General features: G+C 43.8%; 1 protein-coding gene across 1 annotated transcript in view; it reads left to right on the forward strand.

The window, feature by feature from the left end:
- MSH3 (mutS homolog 3) overlaps nucleotides 1-13,763 on the forward strand; it is a 78,308-nt gene that overhangs the window by 32,679 nt on the left and 31,866 nt on the right. Inside the window, exon 12 of the mRNA XM_066614409.1 lies at nucleotides 793-902. Within this exon, the coding sequence (XP_066470506.1) occupies nucleotides 793-902 (110 nt within the window). The remainder of the gene's footprint in view (nucleotides 1-792; nucleotides 903-13,763) is intronic.

Below are 13,763 nucleotides of genomic sequence, written 5' to 3' on the forward strand. Positions count from 1 at the left end.
TGCTATCTTGCAATTTGGGAATTAATGTAAGACTGGGCCATAGTAAATTTTACTTTTCTGTCACTGAGGGCTGACATAATTCTGCCAGAATTTCCGTAGTTAGGAAATCGGGAATACCTCACTGGTTTATGCATTTCTTTCCCCCCTTTATAACCCTGAGTACAGTTCCTAATCATAGGTTTGTAAGTTGTGATTGGTGGTAACTACGGCTAGCTAATTATAGTATATATTCTCAATACCAGAGGCTGTGGATATGTGGGATGCCCCCACACCTCCTCACACCTTTGGGTGTCGCGAGGCAGGGGGAGCTGTGCTCCCCACACCTATGAAGGCTCTTCTGAGCCCCACAGAGGCCACATGTGTCCGCCTGTGGCTTCTGTGGGTCTGAGAATGACTGTTAGAAGGAAAAAAAAAGTGACTTCCAGTTTTTCAGCACAAAAAGTGACTTTTTATGCCTTTAAAAGGCATTATGAGGGCTGGGGAAGTTCTCAGTGGCTTCCTTGGACCTCACAATACCTGTTATAAAGGAGTAAAAATGGATTAACATCAGTCTGCTTAACTGATAATCATGATTGCTTGTACAATACCACTTTTAAAGAGAAGATTTCGAGAGAATTAAGGACATTATACTTTTTAGAAAACACGACAACTCATTTTGCTTAAACATTCTGATGTTTTTTATCAGTTTCTTGCAGTATTGAAGAATATGTTTAAAGTCATTAAGATTATAGATTATTCATCCTAATTTGTGCTCTAATTCCTTAACTAAAACACATATGGTTACGACTGCAGACTGATATGAAAACAAAAGGCAGCCTGTTTTGGATCCTGGAACATACAAATACTTCATTTGGACGACGAAGACTGAAGAAATGGGTGACACAGCCTCTCCTGAAATCCAGGTATTTTACTAGCGCATAGCTTTTATGGCACATAGTTAAAGTAAATCTTCATTTGTTTTGTTTAGTGGGAATCTGGGGACTTCTCTTCTTAGACTGAGTTGAACATCACTAGGTTGGTGAAGGAATTCTTGTCTTTCCACCTTGCTCTGTCACTCTACAGAGTAAAAGGCACTCATCAGCGAGAGAGAGAGGGTTTCACATAAGAAAAGTCTTACTAGATCAGGCCAAAGGCCCATCTTGACTAACCTCCTGTATCTCACATGGTGGGCCACTGTGAGATACAGGAAGCTGAACTAGATGGGTCTTTGGCCTGATCTAGTGAGACTCTTCTTATGCTAAAGCCACTCAAGGAGCACACAAGACAACAAGATACCTTCATCCTGATGTCACTCCCTTGTATCTGGAATTCTGAGGTAGCCTCCTCCTAAAACCAGGAGGTTGCGCATACCCATCACGGCTTGTAACTCGTGATGGACTTTTTCTCCAGAAATCTATACAGTCCCTTTTTAAAGGCATCTAGGCAAGATACCATCACTTCTTCCTGTGGCAAAGAGCTCCACAGACTAATTGCACGCTGGATAAATAAATATTTTCTTCTGTCTGTCCTAACTCTCCCAACACTCAACTTTAGTGGATGTCCCCTGGTTCTGGTGTTATGTGAGAGGGAAATTTGTGTCTCTCTATCCACTTTGTCCACCCTGTGACCAGGAGTTCCCCAGATTAATTGCATGCTAGATCAAGAAATATTTTCTTTTGTCTGTTCTTTCTCTCCTGACAGTCAGTTTTAGTGGATGTCCCCTTCAGTTAAGTTCTTTAACATCAATACATATAAACAAAATATGGTATGTCATATTTTTGCTGATGATGAAAAATGCATGTGCTTATTGGTTCTACTTCCTTTAAATATTAGCTTAGTCTTGCTAGTTTTTCCTTTAGTTGGGTTTGTTATATAGGGGGTCAGACATCTTTCAGTGAATTGCATAGAATACTTTAATTACCTAAGATCAGGCATTCAATTGTCATTATGTATAATGACCCTAATGATAAAAGAGACTCAAAACAGTCGAATTCTTTCCTTTCCCCTTCATAACAGACTGTGATGCATACTATGGAGTGATCAGGAGGCTGAGGAGGAGAAAGGAAAATAATTTCCATAATCCCTCCATAAGCCCCTTGATCACCAATAGCTCCCCTTGAATTTGCTCATAGTCTAGCTAGCTGGTACAAAACTGAGGAGACAAAGGGGGTGTGTATGCTCACTGCAGAGGGGATAGCATCTGGTGCAAGTGGCTCATCCCAGATGCCATCCCCTTCTGTGTCTGACAAGCCCCTCTCACCACCCCTGCCTCATTCTGCCCACCCCACAGATATAGGCATTTACAGGGCTCCTTTTCACTGCCACTACACATTGGGTCCTCCCCATTGTTTGCATCAGCAGCATCGGCCTGGAAGCAAATGGCTCCACTCACTTCCAGAAGACGTTTTATGATACCTTAAAGCATGTTCAGTCATTGGAATACCAGTTTCCGTGATGGATCATGTGATTAGGATTGGACCAAAAGACTGTTTTTCTGCTCTTATAGTACAATATGAGAAGGAATCCATGGTAAAAACACTCCCTATCATAAAAATAGAAGGGATGACTGCTGGTAGGAGACAGAATTTGATAGCTGGAAGCTTGCAGTTGCTTGATATTTTATGATTGAATTTCAGAGTTCTGTTTATGAAAAATACGAACCAGTCAGCAGTTTATGGTAATATGTGAATGAAAGCTGAAAAAACTGTCATGCTGGTTGTGTCTCTTGGAATACTGTTTCTTTTATCTGGTTTTCTACTAATCAACGTGTATTCAGCAGCTTCCTCTTCTATGATGATTTATTGTCGTTGCAGCTATATATGCTGTAATTGAAATTAAGCATCTTTATGATTACAGCTTTTCATTACACAACTATTCTTCTCAGTGGCTCATATCTCCTCAAGAGACAGAATGTGTATGTCTGAAGTCTGTTTTAGGTACAGTAGTAATTTGCTGAGAATTAGTTCAATGTAAATAGTTTACAACTAACACAGCCCAGTCCCAACCAACTTTCCGGCACCAATGCAGCCATGCCAATGGGATGTGCATTGTATATTGTGGTGGGTGCAGTCACAGAGGCTTCCTCAAGGTAAGGGAGCATTTGTTCCCTTACCTTGTGGCTGCATAAGTACTGGAAAATTGGTTAGTATTGGCCTCTAAAACTTCTGAGGAAAATATAAGTGTGAAACCCCCCCCCCCTTTTTAAGCGGTTCTGTGTGAAGTGGTACAGTTGCTGACCCAGTATTAGACCAGTCTAATAACTAGAAGCTACAGTTTCTTATAGCTAATTGTAACTATTTTTTAATCAGCTGGGACATAAGAATCATGGCCAAAAAATACTGTATTTTTCGCTCCATAAGACGCACCTGACCATAAGACGCACCTATTTTTTAGAGGAGGAAAACAGGAAAAAAATATTCTGAACCAAATAGTGTAATAAAATATTTAATAAACTATAACAGAATAACATTTGAACCATGTAAAGTGAACAGCAGTCAACAGTGGCATTAAGAACCATTATCACTGTCATTAACAAATGGAGAGACTTAAAGGTTTGAGTACTCTAGTTTTCTGGAAACCCCAGGAACTCATCATCGCTAGAGTCAGAATTTATGAAGCTCATTTGCTCACAATCACTGACATCACTTTCTTCACTGTCTTCATATAAGATACCGTCTTCACTTCCATCTAAGGCATTGCTAATGCCACATTTTTTGAATGACATTTTTTGAATGTGAGCATAAACTGGCATGAAGATCCCCCCCCTTCTTAGGGTGAATGGGATCATAAACTGGCATGAATATCCCCCCCCTTCTTAGGGTGAATGGGATCATAAACTGGCATGAAGATCCCCCCCATTCTTAGGGTGAATGGGATCATAAACTGGCATGAAGATCCCCCCCTTCTTAGGGTGAATGGGATCATAAACTGGCATGAAGATCCCTCCCTTTATTAGGGTGAATGTGATCATAAACTAGCCTGAAGATCCCCCCCTTCTTAGGGTGAATGTGAGCATAAACTGGCATGAAGATCCCCCCCTTCTTAGGGTAAATGTGAGCATAAACTGGCATGAAGATCCCCCCCTTCTTAGGGTGAATGTGAGCATAAACTGGCATGAAGATCCTCCCCCTTCCTTAGGGTGAATGTGAGCATAAACTAGATCCTCCCCCTTCCTTAGGGTGAATGTGAGCATAAACTGGCATGAAGCATAACATAACGTGCACTCTTTTTTGCAGTATTCGCTCCATAAGATGCACACACTCCCCCCCCCCCACTTTTTTTTTGGGGGGGAAGTGCGTCTTATGGAGCGAAAAATATGGTAATTCTGTGCCGTAGCAGAACTGTGGCTGCAATCCTAACCACACTTTCCTGAGAGTAAACCATGGAACAAAATAGGACTTACTTCTGAGTAGACCTGGTCAGGATTGTGTCCTGTGTTGATTATTACCATGCTTTAGTGATGGCACCTGCTACAGTGTAATTATAAATGCAATTTGGTATGGATAGTGATTCTGTTCATTTTCTTATGCTGGGCACCTAAAAAATATCCTTCCAGCTGTGAAAATGCACATAAACTGGAGCAGTCATCATGTTCTCAGTTGTGGAGAACTCCTAATATAGGTGTTCTCCTGTATCTGCACAGCATCCATTACAGGACCCCTAGTTTGTGGGTATGGAAACTACACATATGGGGAACCCTATCTCTGTCCACCCCACCCCCCACAAAATTCTTAACATTGTTTAAAGGCTTACTGTAGTGAAGTGCTTACTGGTTTTATAGGTCGTGATAAGCATTCAAGGTTATAGCACGGGCAGGCAGGCTGCTGACAACCTGAATGCTTGAAGAGACTAAATAGAAGGTTAACAGGAAACACTTAACTAGGTAACTCTGTAGTTTGAAATTTGGTACCTACTTGCATTTGAGTGTGCAAATCTATTTTAGGATGAAACATTGCAAGTAATGAAGTTTTTACTCCACCATCTTAAGTAATAGGAATACACATCATTTATTGTCTATGCAGCAAAATTAATTATTATTAATAAGAAGATTTATATACTATTTTTCCAACAAAAGTAGTTTGCAGAGTGGTTTACATAGTAAAATAGGTTCAAAATGTAAGAATGCTGGGAATTTACTACTTTCTTCAGTAGTATATCAAAATGAAACAAATTCCTTTGGTGGTGCCTCTGGGAATCAAGGGTATTATGACTGTCAAATTCATCAGTGCTTTGATGACTTCACTGGCTATTTCTAGATTACTCGGGTGGCAAAGACATTGTCTGGAAATCCCATTCTGGTGAATGCTGGCAAACTGCTCCTAACTCTTTATTTTCATTTAAGTTGTCAATATTGTTTAGGTGTACTGTAAAGTGATAGTGGTATATTCTTAAGAATTGATAAACTCTGGGCTGCTTTCCCTGTTACTTTCCTTTTCTCACACTGTTATAGGAAAATGACCAGAAAATGGCCACAGATGTTCATCTTCATAGCATGTCTGAAATTATACTTTCTTTTGACATAGATGCCACAGAAGTCGCTAAACCAAATAATTAGTTGGGTAACTTACTTTCCATACTATTTCTAGCTATATATGAATATGGTGACGTGGAGCGACGTGGAGCGCTCAGCGACGTGGAGCGACGTCCCAGCGACGTCCCAGCGACGTGGAGAGGGGGGATTTGCTGCATGGGTAACAGCCTATCCTCCATACCTTCTTTACCCAGGCTTCGCGCACTGGAGAGGACACTCCAACTTCGCCATACGGCGTCGGCACAACACGGGAAGCAGCAGTTTACCGGTTATAAGTCTTTGCTCGATTGGCGTAGAGCATGACGCCAGGGGCTGCTTCCGACGGTGGGAGAGATCATTGCATCTCATTGGGCAGCTACCGCCCGCCTTAAGCTGGGCAGTCCCCAGCCAGTAAGGTGTTGCCTCGCCACGGTCCGTTAACCTCATGGGGTGCGTGGGGTTTAGGGTGAAAACCGACAAGCGGATCGACAACTCTGCACCATGCAACAGAAAACAGAAAACTACTGCCCTAAAGCTGGGCACCTGGAACGTTAGGACAATGACACCTGGCTTCTCTGATGACCTGCAAGAAATAGACGACGCACGCAAAACAGCTGTCATCGACATGGAGCTGAGCAGACTGCAGATGGACATCGTCGCCCTTCAAGAGACTAGGCTGCCAGATTCCGGATCTGTCAAGGAGAGAAATTTCTCATTTTTCTGGCAGGGAAAACCACCAAACGAAACCAGGGAACATGGCGTTGGCTTTGCGGTCAGAAATACCCTGCTGAAATCCATCATCCCACCTACTGTGGGAAGTGAAAGAATTTTGTCCCTGCAGCTCCAGTCATCAGCAGGACCTATCACTCTCATCAGTGCTTATGCACCGACTCTGTCGTCTCCAGCAGAAGCCAAAGACAAATTCTATGATGACCTGGCCACCACTGTCAAGAAAATCCCTGTAAAAGAGCCATTGTTCATCCTTGGCGATTTCAATGCTAGAGTTGGTGCTGATAACAGTTCATGGCCCACTTGCTTAGGTCAGTTTGGCACTGGGAGGATGAACGAAAATGGCCAACGCCTGCTAGAGTTTTGCTGTCATCACGGTCTCTGTGTCAGCAACACATTCTTCAACACAAAGCCCCAACATAGAGTCTCTTGGAGACATCCAAGATCAAAGCACTGGCACCAGCTCGACCTGATCCTCACCAGACGCTCCAGCCTTCCCAGCATCAAGATCACACGCAGTTATCATGGTGCTGCCTGCGACACTGACCACTCCCTGGTGTGCAGCAGAGTGAAACTGCAAACAAAGCGACTGTATCACACGAAAAAGGAAGGAAGACCTCGCATTGATACCAGCAAGACCCGGGATCAGAGAAAAGTGGAGGAATTTGCACAAGCGCTTGAGGAATCTCTTCCAGGCCCGGCCGACGCAAACGCATCCAGCAGATGGGAACATTTCAAGAATACCGTTTACAACACCGCCTTGTCCATATTCGGCAAGAAGACCAACAAGGCGGCAGACTGGTTTGAAGCCCACTCTGAGGAGTTGACACCAGTCATTGAGGAAAAGAGGAGAGCTCAAGCAGCATACAAGGTCTGTCCCAGTGAGCGCAACCTGCAGGTCCTCCGAACTGCTCGCAGCAAAGTCCAACAGACTGCCAGGAGATGTGCTGACGACTACTGGCTCCAGCTCTGTTCCGAGATACAGATAGCAGCTGACACGGGCAACATCAAGGGGATGTATGATGGTATCAAGCAGGCCCTAGGTCCAACACAGAAGAAAATTGCCCCTCTGAAGTCTGCCACAGGCGAGGTCATCCAGGATCGGGCGCAGCAGATGGAACGCTGGGTGCAGCACTACTCTGAGCTATATTCCAGAGAAAATGTAGTCACCGAAGAAGCACTGAACAACATTGAGTGCCTGCCTGTGCTGGAAGAGCTTGACAGTGAACCAACCCTAGAAGAACTTCACGTGGCCCTGGACTCCCTTGCCTTTGGCAAGGCACCTGGAAAAGACAGCATCCCTGCTGAAGTCCTAAAATGCTGCAAAGAGATCATCGTCACTGAGCTGCATGAAATCCTCTGTCTCTGCTGGAGAGAAGGTGGAGTACCTCAAGACATGAGGGATGCAAACATCATCACGCTGTACAAGAACAAAGGTGACAGGGGTGACTGCAACAACTACCGCGGCATCTCTCTCCTTAGCGTTGTAGGAAAGCTGTTTGCCCGAGTTGTACTAAAGAGGCTCCAGGTACTTGCAGAGAGCGTCTATCCAGAATCGCAGTGTGGATTCCGAGCCAACAGGTCCACCACTGATATGGTATTCTCCCTTAGACAACTGCAGGAGAAATGCAGGGAACAACGACAGCCACTCTTTATAGCCTTCATAGATCTCACAAAGGCTTTCGACCTGGTCAGCAGAGACGGCCTCTTCAAGATTCTCCCCAAGATTGGATGTCCACCCAGGCTCCTCAGCATCATCAGATCCTTCCACAAGGACATGAAGGGCACTGTTGTCTTCGATGGCTCCACATCAGACCCTTTTGACATCCGAAGCGGAGTGAAGCAGGGCTGTGTTCTTGCACCAACCTTGTTTGGAATTTTCTTCGCTGTCCTGCTGAAGCAGGCCTTTGGAACTGCAACAGAAGGCATCTATCTCCGGACCAGATCAGACGGAAAGCTCTTCAACCTCTCCAGACTGAGAGCAAAATCCAAAGTCCAGCTGAAATGTCTGCGTGACTTCCTCTTTGCCGACGATGCAGCTGTCACTACCCACTCTGCCAAAGATCTCCAGCAGCTCATGGATCGTTTTAGCAAGGCCTGCCAAGATTTTGGACTGACAATCAGCCTGAAGAAAACACAGGTCATGGTTCAGGATGTGGACTCACCTCCCTGCATTACAATCTCTGAGCATGAACTGGAGGTTGTCCATGACTTTGTGTACCTTGGCTCAACGATCTCCGACACTCATTCTCTCGATGCCGAGCTAAACAGGCGCATCGGTAAAGCAGCTACCACGTTTTCCAGACTCACAAAGAGAGTCTGGTCCAACAAGAAGCTGACGGAACATACCAAGATCCAGGTCTACAGAGCTTGCGTCCTGAGTACACTTCTGTACTGCAGCGAGTCATGGACTCTTCGCCCACAACAGGAGAGGAAACTGAGCGCTTTCCACATGCGCTGCCTCCGACGCATCCTCGGCATCACCTGGCAGGACAAAGTTCCAAACAACACAGTCCTGGAACGTGCTGGAATCCCTAGCATGTATTCACTGCTGAAACAGAGACGCCTGCGTTGGCTTGGTCATGTCGTGAGAATGGATGATGGCCGGATCCCAAAGGATCTCCTCTATGGAGAACTCGTGCAAGGAAAGCGCCCTACAGGTAGACCACAGCTGCGATACAAGGACATCTGCAAGAGGGATCTGAAGGCCTTAGGGATGGACCTCAACAAGTGGGAAACCCTGGCCTCTGAGCGGCCCGCTTGAAGGCAGGCTGTGCAGCATGGCCTTTCCCAGTTTGAAGAGACACTTTGCCAACAGTCTGAGGCTAAGAGGCAAAGAAGGAAGGCCCATAGCCAGGGAGACAGACCAGGGACAGACTGCACTTGCTCCCGGTGTGGAAGGGATTGTCACTCCCGGATTGGCCTTTTCAGCCACACTAGACGCTGTGCCAGAACCACCTTTCAGAGCGCGATACCATAGTCTTTCGAGACTGAAGGTTGCCAATACATGAATATGGTAAACCCTTAATCATTCATCCGCTCTGAATTAGTTCCCAGTTTCTCTTTTCATGGCAAATGTTGCTGAAATTGCAGTCTACTTGTGCAAAACAAAAACACTTGATTGCATTTAACAGATGTGGGGTTGCATCTGCATACTACTAATAATCCATTCTAGATGCATTCATGAGTATTTTCAGTATTGTTATTCAGCAGATATGGACAGAACTGCACCGTTATGTCACACAAAAAGTATGCCAACCTAAAGTTGGTTTGCCCAGCTTCCTTCACTGCAGGCAACTGCCTAACGGCATGCTAGGCCACTTAATGGTGCTTATTCAGTGGAAGAGACTAGCTCTCCCATCACAAGTGGGTGAAGTTACTTCACTGCCTGCCTGCAGGCTCACTCCTTACTTGTAGCCCTTTGTTCATGCTACAGAAAGTACCCTCAAGCTGCAACTTTTCATGGTGGCCAGAACCACTGGAAACTTTCCATTTGTCTTTTCTGCTAAACTCCCCACTTTCCTCCCCTTCCCCTGCCTCTCTGTTCCCTAAATCTCACTTTTTCAACTCTGTCCCTTGGAAAAACCCATCTAATCTCCCTGTGTCCTTTCTGTTCCTTCCCTAACAACAGCTTAAACATAGGCCCAGTTGTGTGTGAATAGTTAGAAATAATCCCTCCCCCCCCAGTCTAGTTTGAGAGTGAATGAGGGCCCAATCCTATCCAACTTTCCAGTGCTGATGCGACCATGCCAACAGGACAGGAGCTGCATCCTCTGTTGGGGGTGGGGCAGTTACAGAGGCCTCCTCTAGGTAAGAGAAGTTTTGTTCCCTTATCTTGGGGCTGCATTGTGGCTGCATTGGTGCTGGAAAGTTGGATAGGATTGGACCCTGAGTAAGTTCAGCTAGGCACCATTTTTTACTCCTTTTTTTGAATCACTGAAATGAAACCCTTTGTTGCTCTTTACTTCCATACCTCCTTTCTTTTCCTGTTAGAGCACATAGCTGTGCCATTAACCACTACAGAGGATTTCTGCACATAAAACTTTCCTCCCCCATGTGTGCATGTTACACATTTTTAAAAAGCATTGCTTATAAACCAAATTTTTTTTTAAAAATAATTTTCTGGGATTAGTTATACCTAACTCCAGAGAAGTTAGGGATAGTCCTCTGTCATTTCCTGACGTGGCAAAGGCATAGCTGATAATACAATGCTTTGCCCACAGTTGGGAAGAAACAAGGAGCTTGGAATTTCATCTGTGAACTTCATGGGAGGATAGGTGTGGGGGGGGGGGCGCGAAACCAAAACTAATTAGGCTGAGATATAGCAAATCAGGATTTGGTGGTCATCTTCTCTGGCATCAAGCCTGATTCTTTAACAAGCCACACTAAAAATAAACCATCACTTTATGTGACATCTGAACTGACCCACAGTGCTACAGGATAACTATGCATTTTTTTTTATGGCATTGATTCACTTAGGCCCAAATTCTAACCAGCTTTCCAGCACTGGCATAGGTGTGCCAATGGGGCATGTGCTGCATCCTGCAGTTGGGGGGCAGTCATGGAGGCCTCCCCAAGGTAAGGGAATGTTTGTTCCTTTACCTTAGAACAAACTTACTGGAAAGTGGGTTAGGATTGCGCCCTTAATGGTGCAATCCTAACTGTTGTTTGGTTTGGTGCATCTGTCCTGTGCTGGCCCAGAGTGTTGCAAACATGCTGAAATACCTGCTTGCAGCTACTCTAGAGGTAGCTGGGCTGATGTGGAGGGCTGTGCTGGCTCAGCAGCATTGGATCCGTTCCCTGCGATGGCCAGCACAGGTAAATTTGCACCAGGTGGGGCAGGGGGGTGGCAGGAGGATGGTTTGGAGGTGGGGATGGAGTGTTTTTGAGTGGGGAGGGTGGGATGGGAGAAGGATCGGTCCATATATCCTCCACCATATCCTAACCTCCCCTGATGTTACACTGGCCTGGTGTTACACTGGGCGTCTTGAATTTGTGCCAGCTATGTAGCTGGCATGGATCCGAGAAACCCCTTAGGGCAGTGGTTCTCACACATTTAGCACCGGGACCCTCTTTTTAGAATGAAAATCTATCAGGACCCACCAGAAGTGTTGTCATAACTGGAAGTAACATCAAAGCAGGAAAATTTTTAAAAATCCTAGGCTGCAGTCCTACCCACCAGTAAGTTCCATTGACTATGATTGTTAAAAGAATATACGTAGTAGCTTGTTAAAAGTACAGGTCTGTAACATTTTCCCCAAATACGGTCACATACCATTGTGGCATCAAGTCTAATATATTAAAAATAAAATATTGAAATGAATGGGGATCCACCTGAAATTTGGTAGCGACCCATCTAGTGGGTCCCTACCCACAGTTTGAGAAACACTGCCTTAGGGACAGCTGGGGCTTTACTTGGGGCCAGGGGAAATATATCCCCTTGCCCCACAGTTTAGGATCGGTTACAGCTTAGTGTCAGGCTGTAAGTTGCACAATAGTTTTCACGATTATATTTTTATAGTCATTTTAAAATGTGAAATCATTTGTATCACACTTCAGTTAAAGAGATTAGTTAAATAAGAAAAAGTGATATTTTAAAACAGGGGTTCTTAACCTTTTTACAATTACAGACTCCCAACTGATTACCCACTATGTGTCCATGCCATCTCCGTTAGACTGTCATTCATCCTCATCATCACCAAACCTGTTTAGGTACCAGTATGGCCTCAAAAGATGTAAATAGCTTGGTTTTACTTTGGCATATGGATAGCTAGGAAGAGAACACCTCAATTTTAATTGATAATGGTGATGGTTCATAATCGAACAGTTTTTCAAAAATTGTTCCAAGATCGAGACTCATACCCCCATCGTTTGGTTCCCATACCCCAAGAGGTAAGGATACCTCTGGTTAAGAGTCCCTGTGTTTAAAATAAACTTGCAGCATAATTTAGTTTCATTTATAATGTGGAGTTTTATTATATTCATAACAATACTTGGATAATTTTATATAAGACCAGCATAAAATTAAAATGGTACACATCTGAATTGTTAATCTGTTTTTCCCCATATTTACTAAGTAAACTTGCTGTACTATATTTGCAGTTGACTTTGGGAGTGGCAAAAACATTTAAAACTGCCATTTGTCTTGCATGTTGGTTCCATACGTAAACTGAAGATAATCCTCTATAGCATTATATTTTATGATTCTTGGGACAGTATTTAAAAATGTACTTTGTGATAGTGAGGTGAAAAAATAGGTCACTTTACTGGATGATGTTCTGCTGACCCCCTTTTTTAATATTGGGGATTACAGCAGGCAAAGTGTATGGATGCTTCTTTTGTGTTAGATTACTTGGAGCTACAGTAGCACAGCCATATGTGGAAATGATTAAAGTGCAGATTAACCTTCCAAGACAGAAATGTTGCATCTGTAGTCTGTCATTGTATGTTTACGTTCTGGTTCAGATTGGTACTGTATGCATGTATAAACAAAATAGATAAATCACAGCTACAAAACAATTTATAACTATTACTGTATTTTTAGAGCTTCTCATGTTTGTTTTATTTATTTAACAAATGTCTATACAAGTGGAGCCTATTTATCTGCAGATTTTATATCTGCGGATCTGGCTCAACGCAAGCTCCCAGACCTGCATTGAGCCAGATTTGACCCAACCTGAACCCTCCAAAGGGATCTGCGTATTTCGTTATCCATGAATTTTGATATCCATGGGGGGGGGGGTCTGAGAATGGATCCCTTACAGATACCAAGGCCCCACCTTTACTTCCTTCATCCAAACATATCAGGACAGTGTACAAGCAGAAATAATAAAATTTTAAAAAAGCTGATGTACAAAAACTGGCAATTAAAACATAAAAAGTAGCAGTGTCTCAAGTATTAAAACCATCCTAAGCACCAAAACAGGCCTTATTTTAGCAAAGAAGGGTCAAAGTTCATGGGGGAGTACATATTTGAAGCATCTCAAATCGAAAGGAAGGACAGATTCTCCATATGAATCTGTTAGCTTTCTGATGAGTGGCACTGAGAAGAAGAAAAGAATTTGAGTGCCAGTTTAGAAAAGTAAACAACTTCTGGAGTTAGCAGTGCTTCTCCATTGCAACAAAAACAATAAAGTAGCAACTTAAAGGTTACACACTTTATTTCAGCGTAATCTTATGAGCTACAGTCTGCTTTATCAGACATATGAAGAAGTGTACTGCAGACCACAAAGGCTTATATTGAAGTAAGCATATTTTTACGTACCTCCCATTTGCCTTGCCCCACCATAGGATGCAGCTCATGTCTTTTTAGTGTGGCTGCGTTAGTGCTGGTGTCAGGGGTTAGAACTGAGACATTTATAAAGCAGTTCAAGCAGCATTAGACCTTTTAGAGGCCCTAGAGGTGGCTGCCTGATTTATTAATGCCAAGGAGTGTGGCTATAATAGTGATTGGGCAGCAGTGCTTCCCTCCCCCTTTTCATCTTGTTAAATCCTTGATGCGCATAGGGCAGATTAGGCTAGCAGTTTCACAACCCAACAAAAATTG

Source organism: Tiliqua scincoides, chromosome 2 (assembly GCF_035046505.1).
Source record: "Tiliqua scincoides isolate rTilSci1 chromosome 2, rTilSci1.hap2, whole genome shotgun sequence".
Taxonomy (NCBI): Eukaryota; Metazoa; Chordata; class Lepidosauria; order Squamata; family Scincidae; genus Tiliqua; species Tiliqua scincoides.